This window comes from Puma concolor, chromosome A1, assembly GCF_028749965.1.
Source record: "Puma concolor isolate L17-30 chromosome A1, mPumCon1.1.hap2, whole genome shotgun sequence".
Taxonomy (NCBI): Eukaryota; Metazoa; Chordata; class Mammalia; order Carnivora; family Felidae; genus Puma; species Puma concolor.
This window is the reverse complement of record NC_141667.1, coordinates 96,104,266-96,124,545: the sequence shown is the minus strand read 5'-3', so window position 1 is coordinate 96,124,545 and position 20,280 is coordinate 96,104,266. Positions and strand designations below refer to the sequence as shown.

The window sequence follows — 20,280 nt, the reverse complement described above, 5'->3', positions numbered from 1 at the left end:
ATGTTGATAGAAGATCAGTTACATTTGCCCAAAGTCACAGAGCAAGTAAGTGGCAGGCAGAGTTAGAGCCTTGGGCCAGACTTTTTGACTGGGGACCTGTGGCAGGCCCTCTTGTGCTCTGCAGTTTCTTGATGAAGAAGCAGAGATTATACACAAGCTCAGACGAGGAGCATGTGGTATTTCTTCCCTTCTGGAGCCGCTGTGAATCTACAGTTAGATAACGAAGCATTCTTCTTTGATTGCCTCCTGAATTAATGCATTGCTATTCTTTGTAATTCTTTATAGTTTTCTTTTTTTCACTGAAATACTGTAGTCATACAGAAAAGTATAAAACTTAAAGAATATTATGACCGTCATCAGTGTATTCAGCTTTGTCAGGACTTATTTGCTTCTGATCTTTTTTTTAATAAGCAAGCATTTTCATTTAGTGTAACTTAAAGAAAAAAGCTTTCTGCTTATGAAATGGAAACTCTAAACTCTGAACTTGTCATATGGGTATAATTTAAAATGCATTTTAGAGCTTCCTGAACAAAGTCCTATGAACTCCAAGTACTTTATTTACAACAGAGATCTTTGGAATCAATAGAATTCAGGACCATAATTAAAGAATGTTCTCTGTTTACAGCTATTTACTTTCAAGGTTCATCAGAGAATAATAAATAACTACTTTAATTTTCTGAAGTGAAGGTATTAGTGGTTTCTTAGTAACCTTGATTTCCTATTTATGTTTCTTCCCCTCTTCCAGCACAAAAGCTGTGAGCCGCTTTCACTCTCCTTTTATTGTAGAAAATTACAGACGTCTGAATCAGCTCCGGGAGCAGCTAGTCCTTGACTGCAGTGCTGAATGGCTTGATTTTCTAGAGTGAGTTTACAATGAAAAATATACTCTGACTTTTTGCTATGAGAAATAGACCGGAAAATCTTTCTATCAAAAAGAAAAGTAGAGATTACTGCTTGTGACCTGCCATAAAATAGTTGAGTACATGTGTTCTCTCATTTTATTTTTAGTCCATTGAAGTGTAAGCTCATCTTAGTCCGTAATGAGAGACCTAATGTAGTTTATTGTTACTGTACCTACATTTAGTTGCTAAGGATGCTTGGTAGAGTCACGTTTTGAAATTCCACTTTGGACATCATTTACTTATAAAAAAGCCCTAATATTTTCAGAGTTGGACAAATATGGGTTAGTTGTTCTGTTTTTATTATCTCCGTTTAATTTTTTTTTCTTATTTTACATCCTATGTATTTCCTAACTTTTTATTTTAAAGAATTTTAAACATGGGAAAGTTGAAATGAACGCTGACACTCTCTTCACTTACATTTATCAAGTGTTAACATTTTGCCACATTTTTTTTTATATCTCTCATAGACTTTTTTTTCTGAACCATTTGAAAGTACATTTTAGACATTATAACACTTCACCCCTCCCCCTAAATCTTAATTAAGCACACATCTAAAACTAAGGACTTTATACTATATAATCTTAACACCATTATCACATCTAAAAAATTGATATTAATTTAAGGAATATTGAGTTTCTTTAATTCTGCCCCCTCCCCGATTTTTAAATGAAAGCTCAAATCAACTTTCACATGTTGCATTTTGTTACTATGTTTCTTTTCTAGTTGAATCTAGAATAATCTCCCACATTTTTTTGTTTTTTATGAGATTTTCTTTTGAAGAGCCCTTGCCATTGCCTCAAAGAATGTTTCATAGCTGGATTTATTCATAGCTGTGTGTTCATACAGACAGGGTTAAGTCTGGGGTGTGCTGGTAAATAAATGATAAACAGCCAGCTCTCTGGAAGAATAGTAGTGTTTGTGGTGCTTGTTGATTTCTGTAGTGTAAACACTCCTACCTGGGCTGATTTCAAGCTGCTGCTGGATTGGAGTTGGGAAAAGAGATGTACAATTGACCTTCATGAGTCCACAGCTATGAACCGCTCATCCAAGCACTTTACTATTCTTCAGATGATATCTTTGAGTGAGATATCACCCCCTATTTACAAATGAATTAATTGAGATACAGAAATAAGGAGTAAGTTGCCTACATTGGTTGGAGCCGAGATTCAACTCAGGGTATCTGGCGGTAGGTTGTGCCCTTTACCATCAGGTTGTAGAGGCTGCCTATGGTAAATACGTAGGCGTCACTCTGAACAGAAATCTCTCTGGTAGTCTTTCTCTTTAAAACCTTAAACAGTAAGTATTCAGCGAGGTTCTCCAGGAGCTAAGTAACCAGTCTGGCGAGTGAAAAAAAAAGATTCTGTGTGACAGTTTTTAAAAGGTAGCTGTTTGCCCAGAGGAGTCTTGGATTATAGCATCAGAAAGACATTCCACTTTACTTGTCCTGAATCTCCTGAGGTTATCTTGACTCCTAGTTGTGGACCCAGGGATAGAAACTTAGTGGTGTATTCATTTCCTTTTCCACTTCACTTTCAATTTTCCATTTTAAGGGTTTTCAGGACCTTTGAGTCTCTAGTTCTCCTGTTTTGCCCTTAGAAGTATCACTGAGACATGAAAATTAGATTCCTTTCAGGCTTCAGGGACCACATTCTAGGATCCTGCAATTTGGTGAGTTGATACATATTCACTCTATTCACAGTATACACAATTTTACACATCTGGTTTATGTTCTCATTGCTAATATTCTAGACTGAAGGAAGTTCAAATCTCCCAGTGCAAACACTTTGGCTTTATTCTTGATTCTGTCTTCCTTTTTGTCCCTTTATCTGTTATCCTGGTTTTTTTTTTTGCCTTTGAAATGTCTCTTTGATTTGTCCCTTCTGTTGTTCCCTTGTAGCACCCCACCATTTCTGCATACCATTCTTACTGTTTCAGCCCTCTGCCTGGGCCCTTCTACCAAATTAACCCAGGAGAATTTTACTTTCATCATACCACCACTTTGAGAATTGCTATGAGTAAGCTGACATTAAATACAATATCACAAAGGATATGATATTCATGTTGCATTGCTAAGTGCAGAAAGGATGCAAAACAGTAATGTGTAAATTCATATACACACATGGCATACAAACCTTTTATCTTTAAAGATTAAATATATGTATGCCATTATTATATTATCAATATGCTTATTGGCCATTTATGTATCTTCTTTGAAGAAATGTATTTATATATATCCTCGAGTATTAACTGATTATTTCTGGATGGTGAGGTTACTGGAGATTTTAATTTACTTTGCAAAGACATGATATCAAAAGTATCTTTAATGTACTTACATTACTTTCAAAATAAGAAAAATACATTATATTTTTATCAAAAAAAATATTGGCTCAACTTTAGCTACAGCTTTTGCAACTAGAGCCCCCACTTGAGAACAATATTGTTAAGCACAGTACTTATTAAGGTGCCAGATGGTGTGAATATGATGTCATTTTAAAAAAATGATTAACCTCAATGAACCTGACGTCAGGGGATTGAATACCAGCTATACACGTGTATGTCTCTTATTGAGATACCGTTATGCATTAGTCATACTAGTTTGGATCAAAATATTGCAACAAATCAAGGCTGAAAGAAAGTTCTTTCAAAAGTAAACGGAAACTTCTCTCAAAAAATGTGTCTCTTCTTCTGTATTCTAGAAGATGGGCTGTGGATGTTGAATAATCTTGATTACAGATTTTTAAAAAATTAAGTTATAATGCCTCCTGTACAGTAGTTAAATATTTTAGAAATAAATTTGTAAATAAAAAATAAGATAACTTTCTTTTTGTTAACTTCAGATGTCATTGGGCAACATCTGATGGTAAACTGTCATAACAGCTTTAGAACCCAAGTGTCTTAATCTTTTTCCTGTGGACCTAGCAATATCTTTTGACCAGAGATTAATGTCTTCATTCTTAAATTTGTTGGTGGCTTAGTGATAAAGTTTCATGTTATGTTGTAATCCCAGTCTATCAGATTGTTACTTGAGTTGCCCGTTTTTTAGCTTGTCATTTTTCTAGGTATGGGTAATCTCTTTGAAATTTGGGGAAGTGTAGCAAACGGACAAAGATCAAGAAGTCAAACAAGACTTTGTAAGAGTTATAATGGTGATATTAAAGGTTTATGATGGTTTTTTATTTTATTCACATGTCTTACTTATGTAATTGACATGAGAAAGAACATAATAGGCTACATCAAAATAATTCCCTTATCTCTCTCTGCCTTTTCTTTTTTCTTTTTCTTTCTTTTTTTTTTTTTTTTAACTGAAATGGTACCCCCTGAGAGCTGTGTCACTCATTTCAATTCCATATACTAGAATATCATCAAGGACAGTTACCCTCAACCGAAGTCTCCTAGATAAGTAGCAAATTAAATTAGGGTCTTGCTGGCCTGGACAAGACCTGAGAAGGAGGGAGTGAGAGTATGAAAAAAATGACTGATGTTTAAAGCTGAAGGTACTTTGATATTCACATCGAGGGAGATAAGAGCAGGAATATCAAATGTAGCTGCTCTCTGGCAAAACAGAGTACCAGGATAGGAAGACCAAATGGGTCAGTGATGAGAACAGGGACAGAATAGGACACAGCCCAAGAGGTAAACCAGTGGTTAGATCTAAATTGAAGTTACACCGGGAATAACAAGGCATGATCACTGAGCAGTCACTCAGGAATGTAAGGTCTGTGTACCATGTGACATCTTCAAAACTGAGTCATTTTGTTTGTTTATTTATTTATTTTGAGAAAGACATAGTGTGAGTGGGGGAGGGGCAGAGAGAGAAGGGGAGAGAATCCCAAGGAGGCTCTGCACTGCCAGCACAGAGCCTGATGTGGGGCTCAAACTCATGACTGTGACATGATGACCTGACCTGAAACCAGAAGTCAGATGCTTAACCAACTGAGCCACCCAGGACCCTCCAAACTGAGTCATTTTTAAGGTGACAACAGAACATTATCTTTCTGATGCCAGGGTCCAATCTCCTTTTTGCTTGGGATTTCTTAACACTGTTAGTGGAATTCTTGCTTGTTTTAATGAACATTAATTCAGTGAGAAATAGGTAAATTATATTTGTTATACTATGTTCAGACAAAGAGGTATAAAATATACTGTAAATATACTTTTCAGTTCATAAAGTTAACACAAAAGTAAAACTGGATACTTAAAATGTTGCCTCTATTTGGAAAAGTCATGTATATACAATACCTTTATATAATATTACTGGAAAAATCATATTACAGATTCTAAAAACTCAATATAGTGATAATATAGGAATAACTGATTACTTAGCTTAATTGGGAAAGCCTTTTCAAGCTAGGAAGTACTCTAAAACTTTTGGATTTTTTTTTTTTTTAATTTTTTTTTTCAACATTTATTTATTTTTTGGGACAGAGAGAGACAGAGCATGAACGGGGGAGGGGCAGAGAGAGAGGGAGACACAGAATCGGAAACAGGCTCCAGGCTCTGAGCCATCAGCCCAGAGCCCGACGCGGGGCTCGAACTAACGGACCACGAGATCGTGACCTGGCTGAAGTCGGACGCTCAACCGACTGCGCCACCCAGGCGCCCCTAAAACTTTTGGATTTAAGAAGTAAACAGATTAAATCTCAAAGTTTCTGAAACACATTGTACAACAGAGAAATCTTCTTTAAGGGAAGCATTCAGCATAATACTCTTATTTTGGGGGGAATCTTCTTTGAAAGGTCATAAAGTATACCTGTGATATGATATAATGGAATAATTTAAGTAAAAAAAAAAAAACACTTGCATACATTCCTATATATATTTTTTTTTTTAATTTTTTTTTTCAACGTTTATTTATTTATTTGGGACAGAGAGAGACAGAGCATGAACGGGGGAGGGGCAGAGAGAGGGAGACACAGAATCAGAAACAGGCTCCAGGCTCTGAGCCATCAGCCCAGAGCCCGACGCGGGGCTCGAACTCACGGACTGCGAGATCGTGACCTGACTGAAGTCGACGCCCAACCGACTGCGCCACCCAGGCGCCCCTCCTATATATTTTTAAATACATCTTTCAATAACAGTTTTCTAAGCTTTTAATCACCAGCTATTTATTTTTTTTTTTAATTTTTTTTTTTTTAACGTTTATTTATTTTTGAGACAGAGAGAGACAGAGCATGAACGGGGGAGGGGCAGAGAGAGAGGGAGACACAGAATCGGAAACAGGCTCCAGGCTCCGAGCCATCAGCCCAGAACCTGACGCGGGGCTCGAACTCACGGACCGCGAGATCGTGACCTGGCTGAAGTCGGACGCTTAACCGACTGCGCCACCCAGGCACCCCATTAATCACCAGCTATTTAGTTAGCCAAAGATTTGAGACAATGATTGTTATCTTTTTAAAAATAAATCTAAAATTTAATTTATATATGCATTTTTAATAATATAACTGAAGATCACTGAAAAAAAAGTACTTTTCTTGCTTGCCTTTAACAAAATTTATTATAATGGCTACTGTATACCAAAGTTAGGGGCGGTATGTTAGGGCTTGATAATGGTAAGCAAATCAGACAAACGTGGACTCTACCATCAAGAAGCTTCCAATTCAGCGTGAGAAAAAGATATTGAAACTGTTAATCCTAGTTTGTATGATGCTATCAAGGAGAAGCACAAAGGGAGGCTGACCCATCTGGGTAGTTCATGTTATTTAAGTTGAATGAAAATGATCACATTTGTGTTAATTATATCTAAGTTGACTTGTCATGGTCAAATGAAATGTGTAATATGGTGTTAATAGTATACATCTTTTTATAGAAGTTATTTTAAATACATGTAGTTCTATCCAAATGAAACAAAAGAAGCCTCAGTAATCAAATTATTATATCAAACTGAAAAGTATTTCAGTGTAATTTCCATGTTTCTTAGGTATCCCTGGTTATTTTGTTTATGCTCATCTTAACTAATAAAGTGATTACTTATTGTACAGCTTTTATAGCTCTAAGAAATCAGTGTCCTCACCTTTTTGTTGTTGCTTCTGTAGGGATTTTAGTGAACATTATCACTCCTTGTGTAAAGCAGTACATCACCTAGCAACTGTTGACTGCATTTTCTCCCTGGCCAAGGTCGCTAAGCAAGGAAATTACTGCAGGTAATGTATTTTTTAACACTCCCCCACCCCCTTTCAGTGCTTTAGATTAGATGGCATTATTCCACTAATTTTAGCATTTTTATTATAAAATATTAAAATATGCAAATATTTTGCACCCTTTGTAAAGCTGAATGTCAACACATATAGCTTGATTTGAAATTAACACATTCCTTTCTTGCTTGCTCTGTCATTTAGTACAGTGAAAGCAGATGTGACTCCAGAAGTGATTGTTATATATTTCAGTTTTTAAGTTTATGTGGGTGACATTTAAAAAAAAATTTTTTTTAATGTTTATTCATTTTTGAGAGAAAGAGGCAGAGTGTGAGTGGGGGAGGGGCAGATAGAGAGGAGGACACAGAATCCAAAGCAGGCTTCAGGCTCCAGGCTGTCTGCACAGAGCCCGACATGGGGCTCGAACCCACGAATCTGCGAGATCATGACCTGAGCCGAAGTCAGCGGCTTAACCAACTGAGCCACCCAGGCGCTCTGGTGACATTTTTTAAAAAGCATAATCCTTTCATTTGTTAGCTTTGACTTAAACACTTTGTTGGGGCGCCTGGGTGGCGCAGTCGGTTAAGCGTCCGACTTCAGCCAGGTCACGATCTCACGGTCCGTGAGTTTGAGCCCCGCGTCAGGCTCTGGGCTGATGGCTCGGAGCCTGGAGCCTGTTTCCGATTCTGTGTCTCCCTCTCTCTCTGCTCCTCCCCCGTTCATGCTCTGTCTCTGTCTGTCCCATAAATAAATAAAAACGTTGAAAAAAAATTTAAAAAATAAAAAATAAACACTTTGTAATATGTTTCACTTCATGATTATAAATACCATCTAAATCAGATATGGCTGGGACTCATTGTATGATCCATTTTGAGGAAGTGTTCTCTATTGCTCTCAAATTGTTCTTCCTTAAATTTAAAACCTTAAGCTTGAGCCAAATCTTTGGCCCAGTGCTGTGCCCTCCAGGCCCACTGGGTAAGGATCCTACCTTCCAGACCCACTGGGGCAGCATTTCTGTTCCTGTAGTTTTGCTGGGCAAAGATTGGGCCCCCAGAGCTCCAGGTCATGTTGCCCCTTTGGTGGCCCTATGCCTGGGCCCCACCCCTGAAGTGTTTCTTTGTGATATTCCCATGTCTGCTGGTGCTCTGTGCCTGGCTCCCTCCTGTGGCTCCCCCAGGCTAGAATTTTGTGCTGGTGGCTCTCTGGGTCTGGAGACCATTGCCATATTGGGGGCTCTCTGGGCTATTTATTTCATAAAAGCATAGCCCACTCATGAGGGCTCTTATGAACCAATCGCCTTCCAAAGGCCTCACCTCCTAATACCATCACATTAGTTTTCATATGAATTTTGGGGAGGACACAAACATTCAGTTTGTAGCACAAAGCCTATTTTTTCATATACTTAAGGAAATTTAAGGGAATATTTACCTCACTGGCTATGGTGAGGAATAAAAAGAAAACATAGATGTCTTATTGCCTGTCAGTGCTTGTGACATACAGAATTCATTGTGTTTGAGTAGATATGTTTTGCTGTTCATACATCTTTCATATCTTGGTTTCTCTTTAGTTTGAGCCAAATAGCTTTTTTTTGAACATTTTTCAATGTTCTTTATACCTAGCATAATACCCATAGTGGATGTTAAAAAATTGGTTGTTGTAAAGTATTTATTTATTTATTTATTTATTTATTTGTTTGTTTGTTTATTTAGGGGAGGAGAATTGCAGGAATTGGCTATGCCAGTTTTAGATTAAAAACGTACTTTGCTATTTCATTTCATTTTGTTTTGCCATCTGTTTATGTGTGGAGACCAACAGTGTTGGGCACAATAGTTTTGTTTAAAATAGGTTCTTTGCATTTTCACTATTGCCCAATTTCTTCTTACTTCAGAGGGCTTCAAAAATTTTATCCCATTTATCATCCATAAAAATGAGATCTGTAAATTTACTGTAGTTGAATCTAGTTCTGGGAGAATAAGAATCTACTCTCCATTGACTTGATTTCTTCCTTATGTACTGTGATCTTAGTAGGACTTCTTTCTTGCTGTACAAGGTTTGTGAAGCTAACTTTTCCTAAAGGATTCTTTTGGTGAATTAAGTAGAGGATCGGCTACAACCTATGCCCTTACTGTGTCTTCCTGCAAAGCTCTTCCCACTGAAAAATACTTGTGCCTGGCTTACCTCTTCTTATACTTCTTCAAGTGGCCTTTTGCCATTTGTTACTGCTGATGCTGCAGCTAGTAAGACCAGAAGAACCATGTCTATGGTATGTGGTTTATATTATACCAAATTTAAATATTTGTATCTGTATGTGTTTATATATCTATTTGTAAACTTAAACATATATATATTACACATCGTATATAAGTTTTTTTCTTTCATTTTTTTGTTATGTTCATTTATTTTGAGAGAGAGTGTGCATGCACATAGTGTGGAAGGGCTGAGAGAGTGGGGAAGAAAGAATCTCAAGCAGGCTCTGTATTGTCAGCACAGAGCCTGACGCGGGGCTCGACCGTACAAACTGTGAGATCGTGACCTGAGCTGAAACCAAGAGTCAGACGCTTAACTGACTGAGCCACTCGGGCACCCCAGGAATTCTTTATGGAGATGTAGGTTTGGCAAAATCTCTGAGGAGTGAAAATACATCCTTTATTACATCACTATAAAACTCTGATTAATTTGTAGACTCATCAGAGATTTAACAAACATTTTAAGTATATACACTAGACAGGTTTGGTCCTAGATTTTTCATTTAGGGACTTCTCCTTTTTTTGGCATCTTCTAGTCCATATATCAAGAGACTACTTGATTTGCATAAGTAAAATTTGAACTCTTTTAAAGCATATCTTTCGGGGCGCCTGGGTGGCGCAGTCGGTTAAGCGTCCGACTTCAGCCAGGTCACGATCTCGCGGTCCGTGAGTTCGAGCCCCTCGTCGGGCTCTGGGCTGATGGCTCGGAGCCTGGAGCCTGTTTCCGATTCTGTGTCTCCCTCTCTCTCTGCCCCTCCCCCGTTCATGCTCTGTCTCTCTCTGTCCCAAAAATAAAAATAAAAAAAAAAAAAAAGCATATCTTTCATAGTGTAGACTTTGGATCAGACAGACATGGTTTTGAATACTTGCTTGGTTATTTAACAGCTGACCTTAAGCAAGTTACTTAACCTCTCTGATCCTCAGGTTCTGCATTGCCATAATACCTACCTCTCAAGAGATGTGCAGATTAACTGAGGTAAATCTATATTAACTTTTTAAGCAGGACCAGACAGATGATAAGTACTTAGTAAATAGCAGATAATATTTTTCAAAAATGCTTATTTTAAAAATCAGAAGGATTAAGTATTTTAAAAATTATTTGTCTTTAATAAAAATATGGGGTATGTTAGTATGTTTCATACCCATTCAATTTATTTTTTAAAAATCATTTTTGGTTCTCTATCTTATCTGTCTCTTTGAACATGATAAGCATCGTTATCTTAAAGTCTGTGTCTGATAATTCAAATATCTGGAGTCCTTATGGGTCCTTGTTGCCTTGTTTCTCTTGCCTTGTTTTTGTTCATTTTTGTTCTTATATCTTTTTGATGCCTGGTTGTTTTGATTATGTTATAGGCATTATATTTGTAGAATCATTATAGAAATAACTTGATGTTATATTTCCTCTGAAGGAGTCACATTTGCTTCTACTAGACATCTCAAGACGCTGAAAATACTCTGGCATCACTTAATCTAAATAATCTGTCATCTTATCTGGGCTTGAGATGACTCAAAGGTTCAAAAGCTGCCATTATTGCTTCAAATGTATTTCTTATGCCTGGTGTGCAGCCTATTGGTGTCTCAGTCCAGAGCAAGGCTATCCCTCGTCTTTACCCTCAGCTGTTTCCTCAGGAATCAACACACTCCCTGGGACTCTGTCCTGCCCCAGGTCTTAGCTTGATAATTCCTTGATGTCTTCTTGGTTATCAGGTACCATCACATAACTATTTTCTATACTTTATCTAATTTTTCTTTTTGTCCTCAGTATGATTGTTCCAAACGACATATTCTATCAGGAAAATGAGTTCAGGAAATATTTCATATGCTAAAATACTTTCCAAATTGGATACTATATATTTTGTATTAAGAAAAATTCACTGGGGTGCCTGGATGGCTCAATCGGTTAAGCATCTGACCTTGGTTCAGGTCATGATCTCACAGCTTGTGAGTTTGAGCCCCACCTCAGGCTCTGTGCTGACAGCATGGAGCCTGGAGCCTGCTTCAGATTCGGTGTCTGCCTCTCTCTCTGCCCCTCCCCACCGTTCGCTCACGCTCTCTCTCTCTCTCTCTCTCTCAAAAGTAAATAAACATGTAAAAAAAGTTTTTTTTAATTTTTCTTAAAAGAAAAATCCACCTGAATATTTTTAAATGAAAAATCATACCATAAACTTTAGGAAATAAAATCAACTTCTCTTTTTTTAGCAGAAATAAAATTGAGTGTAAATAGCCACCAAATAGGAAACTTTCATCTAAAATGCATTTTAAGCTAGTATTTAAGTATCTGAAGTTTATACTTTTTCCCCCTTAGATTTCCAGCTTGCTCAAAGATATTATTGCCTTGAGCTATTGATGTTAGTTCAGATTGATTATTGGCTTTATAATCACGATCTATTTTTTTTTTTTTTTCTAAATACTCTTAGGACATTTTATTCACTATAGCCTAACCTTCAGGCAAAAGTTCTTATTCTGTCTTTCTATCCAATTTGTATTTTGGATATTATATTGTTTTACTAATTGTATTGTTTCCCTGAGGCATTTAAAGGAGAAAGATGCTGTTTCAAAAATATAAAATAAATTTGTTCAAGTTCAGTGTTTCATTCTTTCCAGGCAGCATCCAGATTTCCTTAGTTCTTCTTAAATGCCATGTCATCAACATGTTTTTCATATCCTTCTTGCTCTATCTTAATGTAGTGTATCGTCTCATTTCTCCAAATTATCATTTGCTTCTCATTCTACCAGGAATTGTTTTGTCTTTATATAATTTTGATAGTGACAGAGTAAGTCAGTCACTTATTTTCACAGATTTTTGAGCAGAACAAATCATTCAAAATTTTATTCTAAAGTGAAGACCTTCCTCAGAAATCCTTTCAGTGTCATGAATAATGATCTATTGATTTCACTTGGCAGAACACCTAGGATTTTATTTTAAAACTGATATTACTTACAGATGCTTTCATTTTTTTTAGTAGTAAATTTATAATGCACCTAGGTAAAAATTCTGTCTTTAGAATTGTACTTTGAAATCCAAAAAATGTCCTTTTCCTGTCATTTTAAATGTCTCTTTCCAAAGGATAATTTTAAATTTTTACTCAGAAGATACTGTAGTTACTTCCCTTTGAGAAATGTGAGGGTATATACTTGGGGTTTTGTTAGCCAGATATATTTAAGGAAAAGGATTTAAGTATTTAGGAAAGTACTATTTCTTAGTATTATGAGTAAGTTCAGAAATGTGTTTTATGCTAAAGTTCTGAGTCATAGAACTTACTAATCAATGAGTATAAGTTAACACAATACGAGGACACTGTTCACCCAGCACATTGTCAGAAATTAGAAAATTTGGTAATACCTCCTTTAGGTGAAGTTGTGAAAAAACAAGTCAACTTTCATATCCTGCTGGTGGGAGGATAAACTGATACAGATATTTCTTTTTTTTTTTTAAGTGTTTATTTATTTGAAAGAGAGTAAGTGCACACATGTGTGTGTGAATAAGCAAGCGGGACAAGGGAAGAAAGAGAGGGAAAGAGAGAATCCCAAGCAGGCCCTGTGCTATCAGCATAGAGCCCGATGTGGGCCTCAATCTCATGAACTATGAGATCATGACCTCAGCTGAAATCAAGAGTTGCGTACTTAACTGAGCCACACAGGCATCTGATATAGATGTTTCTGTATGTTAAAATAAAAAATAAGCAAACCCTATGACTTAGAAAGCATACTTCAGGAATTTACTCTAGCTTAGACAAACATTTGTCTATATGTAATGGGTATGTGAGAGTGTGTGTGTGTGTGTGTGTGTGTGTGTGTGTGTGTAGTGTGTATATATACATGGTTGTTCATTGCACTATTGTTGGAAAATCTAAACACAGTCTAAAATATTTAACAACAGAGAACAGCTAACTCATTTATGCGGCAGCTTCCAAAGAATGTTAAAGATATGACAGGAAATTATCCTAAATCTTCAATATACCATACCATCAGTGTCCACTGGACCTAATTTCAGCTTTTGAGTTTCTTAAATGTCTTTCAAAGAACAAAGAGAAAATTCATGTTTTTTTAAAAAGAAGAATAAAACTCATTCTGTCTTGCATTTACACTATGGGTCCATTGGACCCTTTTATAAATATGAGATGTATTTTGGGATCTTTAATGATTTTATTTTTTCTATATCTGGAATATCTTGCTATTTCATCATCCCAGGAATTACTTAATTATTGTTTATTGATTATTTCTACTAAAAAGTCTAAGAAAACTAGAGAATGGTAATGCAAAGGTGAGATAGAACTCACTATCACACCATCCTTCAGGGTTCTAATTGTGTTGCCTGAAGTGCTGCATCATCCTTCAGGAAGTTACAAAAAGAATGGAGATAACACCATTATAGTCGGCTTCTAACTTTCTTTGAACATAGCTGAGAACTCGCAATTTTTTATTTTTCACCCATAATAGCAAAAAAAAGTGACAGAAGACATTTCACAATTATTAATCAAAAGATGAATGTGAAGAGAAAGATAGTGCTCTAGATACTAATGATGATAATGAAATTTCTTGTATAAACCCAATCTCAGATTATGAGTGTTCAGATGACAGTATCCTGGATGAATTTTCCCAAACTCAAGAATCATTATGCGAATATATCTTTCTAAGGGCAAAGTGAAATGTGTTCTTTTCCAGTCAGTTATTCCATAGGCAGCACACATCATGCAATATTTGGTGACAAGAACCTGATCCATCCTGTTTTGCCAAAAGGACATGTAGTAGTTTCTTTGTCTTTTATGAAATTTGTGCCCTGAAGTTTACTTGATACTGTTTGTAGGTGGACAGGTGCTTAAGGTAGAAGACTGAAAGAAAATAGACGATGTGAAATAAAAATATTGACTTGATTGACTATTCTGATTTGATATTTATAAACATAAAACTGAAAATTTGTTACAGTTGTGGAGCAAAGAAGATACCTGGCCTCTCCTCAACAAAACTATAAGCTTTAAAAGATTTAAAAAAATTCAAGTATTACATTTTCGTCCATGCAAGTTGGGGAAGAACCAAAAATAATGATAAGCCAGAACATTTTAGAAACGTATTGAAATCAAAAATTAGTATTTATGAATGTCTGTTGTCCTAGGTACATGCATGATGGTTGGTGAGCAATTAATTACATTGAGAGTGTATTGTCCGTTCCAAGTATATATGCCTTTATGAGCAGGAAAATGTGGAATAAAAATTTGAGATTTGCTGTGTTTAAGTTCTTACTAAAATTCCCCCTTCTGCAAATTATTTGTAAAATGACTGTATTTGTAATGACTGTACATTTTGAAATGTACTTTCATTTGTAAAATGAAAGTATTAAAAAAAAATAGAAGAGTCCATTGGTGAATAGTGAAGCCAATGTTTTTAGTGTGTATTGAGTGTTAAGGGGGGAAATGTAGTTGTAGAAATACACATTACAGTATGATCCTGATTTGTTCTGCTTTTTTTTTTTTTTAAAGAAATCGCAAACAAATGCAATGAGTGTATAAAAACCTAAATGCAGAGAAGAAAGTTGGGAAGGATAGATACCACACTGATCTCAGTGGTAATCTCTGGGAAGGAGAATGAGAGTAGGGCAGTGCTCATGGGGGATATGATAAATAGATAAAGCTATAGATAAAAACAAAGTCTAAAAGCTTAAAAAACAAGACCAGCAAGGCAAAAAATTAAGTTTTATATCAAAAAAAAGTGAAAGATACCAATGACCCTAGAAAGATGTTTCAGTTGAACAGAATATAAAAAGTTTAGGTCTCCCAAGTCCAGCACATAATATAATTTCTATTAATGTAATAATTAAATCTGGACTAATTTTCAGGGATAGCCTTTATTATGCTTATTACTAAAAATGATTTAAATAACACTAATCTGAACTGTAACTTTTAGTAATGAAAATATTGGTCTTAGATAATAAGAAAATAAAAATTAAAAAAGATCTTGTAAAGTAGACTTCAGCATTAGAGCTACTGTAGGACTCTGCTGAAGTTTGTCCTTCAAACACTGTTACAATAATTGTCCTCTTAATTCTTATAGTTAAATTTTAACTTTAATACTCAAAGCCTTATTCTGGATGTGTTCTTAAAGTCTGTTTTGTAAACGAGAACTTAGAGATTTTTTTAAAAGGCAGTTTTCATGCCTAGTAAGTTGAAACATGCTTCTTTTTGCAGACCAACTCTACAAGAAGAAAGGAAGATCATGATTAAAAATGGCCGGCACCCTGTGATTGACGTTTTGCTGGGAGAACAGGATCAATATGTTCCCAACAGTACGAATTTATCAGTAAGTACCATGTGATGCCAAATGAGTAAAAGATGATAACACAGATCCAAACTTTTAAATACAAAATAAGTATTTTTCTGATTTATACAGGTTTTAACTGGTTTTCAGCGTTAAGTGTGGTAATCTTGGGCTCTACTTTTATATTCATCACCACATATGGAATTGGTGACATTTTCAATGAAGGATTATCCTTAAGTGGAAAGATGTAGCAACTAAATGGTTAATCTTAAGTTGTTATCCTAGGTAACTCCTAAAAATATTTTTCATTTATGAATGCCTGAATATGCTAATAGAGTGGAATCATATCATGGTTTTGCAAATTCCTATTAGTGTTTATCATTGTATGCTTTGACCTATGTTTCACCATTTTAAAATGTTCTGTGAAAGAATTAGAGATGTTTCAGCTCATTTCGGTGATGAGAACTTTTGTCATATGGGCTAGAGTTCTCTCACAGAATATTAATGATCCTAAAGATTTCTTCATTTAATACATACTTACTGCATTCCTATTTAGCTTCAGTAGCAAAGCAAGTGTTAGGATAGAGAGTAGTAAGCCAGACAGAGATACACACTGCTCTAAGGGAGCTTGTGACCAAGCCAGAAGGTTGTCCTGCTGTTATAATAGATGATCTAGGAAACCAGGTGGTCCCAGGAGCATGTAGCAGGTCAACCTAACTTATTATAGGGGGAACATTGAGCAAGGTTTCCCGGGGATGAGATACTAACTGAAGAGGGAGTCAGCATAGGCCAGAGAGGTAGAGAGGAGTATACCAGGTCAAGGAACCAACATGGGAGAGGCCAAGAGTGAGGCAGAGCAGGGTGAATTCAGGGAAGTGAAAGATGTTGAGTAACCTGGAAAAGTGAGTATGAAGAAAGAAGGGTTCAGAAATAAGGAAGAGGCCAGTTTGCTTGCATGCCATATTAAGGAATTTGAATTTATTCCTAAAGGATTTAGAATACTAGCAAGAGAGTGATTAAAACTGGGGAAAAAAAGCAAACTTATGGGAGGGAGGGTGTGCATGTGTGCCTTGCCTTTGTGTGTGTGTGTGTGTGTGTGTGTGTGTGTGTGTGTGTTACATAGAGTACACTGTCAAAGATAAAGCCATACACTAATTAAAGTGGTAAGGGTAGAATCACATTACTGTGATTGCAGTAGGGAAAAGAGGACAGTGTGGACTGAACTCAACTTCAGTTTGTACAGAGATGACTGCGTGTTTTAAAGGGAGAGTGAGGGAATAGGAAAGAGGAATGGGGTGGGTAGTGGAGGGGGTGTCCTGCAGATTAAAGGGAGTAGAAATTGGAACAAGCAGGGAAGGGGATTGGTTAATGTGAAACCTATCTGGGTTTATTAACTGGCAGTTGGAGCTTCTACCCTCATACGGGGAGTGGAAAGAAAGGGAGAGTTGTCTTCTTCAATGTTTGCATTTCAAAGAGATGACTCACCTTGAGAAGACATTTCCAGGTGGTAGAAGATTTACATCTCAAAGGGGCAGAGAATGGATTTCTAACTAAGCTTTCTGAAGGAATTGCTCTCAGAGGAGCTACAGGGGCCTCTCTGCTGGTCATCACCTTTTGGCTGGAAGAAGCAGTAAGTTCTCCTGGCAGTCTTGTACTTTTTCAGGTAGGAACTTTAAGAGGGTTGGGGTCATCCTAAGAACGTGGCGTTCAGCTGCAAGAAACTGTGCTAGTGTTTATTCTGGTGTCTTAGTGGGGTGAGTAAACAAAATCATTTGTGCTGAAAGTGTGCAGTTTTTAGAGGCCATGGTTGAAGCCTAGTGGAAGAGGGCCCAGGAGGAGCCTGACTACAATTTGTTCAAAGTGAGAGTCTTGGTCAGCATAGAGTGAAATAATCTGGTGATGAGATCAGTGAATTACTGTAGGGAAGAGTTCAGTGAGAGAGGTTGTATCAAGGAATGAAATGCCTGACTTTAAGATTTCAGAGATAGTGCTCTTCTGGGAGATGGCAAGCCCTAGGTTTGGCCGTGGAAGGTGGGTAGCAGAAGTGGAGGTCTTTGGAGATGAGATCAAGGAACAGAGTTTGGGAAAAAGTCATCCACATGAATGTTGAAATCATCTAAGAGAACAGCAGCATTTGTAGGGAAAGCCAAAGGTGTTCCAGGTGCCAAAGATTCCAAGGGATGGAGACTGGTGACAGGGAAGTTTGTAGATGCCTGCAGTGAGGACAAGCAGAGGTGGTAAAGTTCTAAAGAAACACATAAGAACACATAAGGGAGAACCTCTGAACTCTGAGATGTGTGTGGCAGGATGTGGCCAAAAGCGCAGCCTCCAAACGAAGTGAACAACAGCCAGGTTTCAGTTTAAGCCTTTTTGAAGGAGGTATTAAACAAGAAGGTTAGAACCACAGAAGGGCTTGGGAATTTTTCACAGTTCAGTGGGAAAGTTGGAATGTAGCAGAGCAGTTAGAAATTAGGTCAGAGAAAGGAAGTCCAGAACAGCAAGGGAGTTGGGAATATAACAGAGTATTCCCTCTTGGGCTGTGAGCAAAGGTGACAGAGATATGCACATGGTGAATTTGGCTGGCCCCAAGTGTGGTAAGTGAAAGGAAATGCTTTGAATTACATTAAGTTTAATATTACATTTCGATATAACACACAGACTTGTTAGTAGTGTATAATCTGATCCACAAAGTCTGTAAACTTGTTCGTTCTCATTAGGGAATTTGTAAATTGCTTAATTTATCAAGCCAAGTTAATACGTACTGATGCTTTATTGACTTTTAAAAGAAGAATGAACGTAAGAATTTCTTTTTCAGTTCCCATAATGCCAGTGGGGGTATAGCTTTTCTTGAGAAAGTAATATAGTTGTAACATTTAATACCTTGGTTTATATTTTACTTACAAATCACTTAAACATTACTTCCTGTTACTGTCCCCATCCCCCAGCACGCCAGCCAACTCAAACGCAATCCCAAGTATGTTATCTTCAACATTGATTTTTTTTGTTTTTTTCCCTTTTTCATTCTTTTTTTTTTTTTCTCTTTCACATTATTTTAAAAGTATTTTACTGGGGCGCCTGGGTGGCTCAGTCGGTTAAGCATCTGACTTCAGTTTAGGTCATGATCTCATGGTTTGTGAGTTCGAGCCCTGCATCAGGCTCTGTGCTGACAGCTCAGAGCCTGGAGCCTGCTTCAGATTCTGTGTCTCCCTCTCTCTCTGTCTGTACCCCGTTCACGCTCTGTCTCTCTCTCTCAAAAACTGAATAAACGGTAAAAAAAAATTTTTTAATGAATAAAAAATGTATTATACTGTTTAATAAAGCAAGATTTGAGAAACTAAAGTAGCCTTTTACCTAATTACAAAAATGTTTTAAGGAAACATTAAAATTTTATATTTAAATTTTTACAAAATAAATGGAGAGATTTTTTTCCAGTAGGCACTTTAGAATATTCCAGAATATTCATTTCTTTTACATATGCTTTTTCTAACTTGAGTAGGAGTTGATATAGAACTGTTGCTATGGTGAAGTGCATTCTATTTTGCAGGGTATAAATTTATATATAGGGATAGTGTTGAAAAAGAACTTACTATGTAAAACTCAATTTAAAATAATTTATAGGTGTTAATTATAAAATATAGCCTGAAAATAATTTCCTGAAAGTCAAATGACATTGTTACTTTTGATAATCATGTAATTTTAAGAAATGGTCTTTTGTACATGTGATTTTAATATACTTTTCTGGATTCTGTCTTATGTGAACTTATTATAGTTCTTCTGAACAAGCCAACTTTCTGCCTACTTCTCCTCTGCCAGTTTGAAGAATACTCTTTTTTTCACATTTCACAATTTTGCATTTATTTATGAATTTTTATTAGCATTATTTTGTGAATATTTTGTTCTTAGCGATTTTGATGCACTTTGTGTCAGTATTGTGCATGATATCAGGCTTATAAAGAAGAAAGAGACAGACTACCTCCCTAATGTGGTGGGAAACATACTCAATTACATTAACACTAATAGAGTATTTAACACAAACCATGAGGGAACTAACAGACTACCTGGTAGGAACATTGGCCCCAAACTTGAACAGGCATTTCAAAGTAAACGATATCCCAGTGGTCATTCAACAGACTAACATTTATTTTGTTGACCTGCTGTATATTAGCTGTTATAGAATGCAAAAATATAGCAAAGAATTAAATAGAGAGGAACTGTGACTCTGAGGTGTTTGGGTGACATTGGGTGAAGATCCTAATGTGAAGGTGAAATGAAGACCAGGAGAGAGGTCTGAGCTGGAGTTAGGGATTTTAGGATGATCATGATGTATGTACAGGAGTTTAGATTCTGGATCTCTCAGGGAAATTATGTAACAATGTAAAGAAGGCTGATGAAAAAAAAGCCCTCTCAGGCGCTAACACTGAAGGAGTAGTTTCACTAAAAGCAGGTTTAAGTGAGGACTTTCTAAGAATCTTTTAAACATATTTCCCCTACCTTACTTTCAGAATTCAGAGTTCTAGTTTAGTCACACTTGCTCCAGTGGTAACCAGATGCTACTGTGTATTTCTTCCTATCCTGTGACACCTAGCTCTGCCACATCTTTTGGGAAACCTTGGTTTGACTTCTTCAAGCAGGATTGAAAGGAATACTCTTTTAAATCCTCTTTTTGTTTCCCTTCCCGATTCACTGCATAATTTGAGTGTTTGTGGACTTAGCAGCACTAGATTTCCCCATGTCCGTCTTGCCCATCTC

General features: G+C 36.6%; 1 protein-coding gene across 6 annotated transcripts in view; it reads left to right on the top strand.

Moving 5' to 3' along the window:
• Positions 1–20,280, top strand: part of MSH3 (mutS homolog 3) — a 189,691-nt gene that overhangs the window by 118,165 nt on the left and 51,246 nt on the right. For all 6 annotated transcript variants that reach the window (XR_015248342.1, XM_086697742.1, XM_086697718.1 and 3 more), the window contains 3 exons: positions 746–862; positions 6,935–7,042; positions 15,462–15,573. Coding sequence is in view for 5 of the 6 variants with exons in the window: in XM_086697742.1 (XP_086553868.1) it covers positions 746–862; positions 6,935–7,042; positions 15,462–15,573 (337 nt within the window). In the remaining variant the exon portion in view is untranslated. The remainder of the gene's footprint in view (positions 1–745; positions 863–6,934; positions 7,043–15,461; positions 15,574–20,280) is intronic.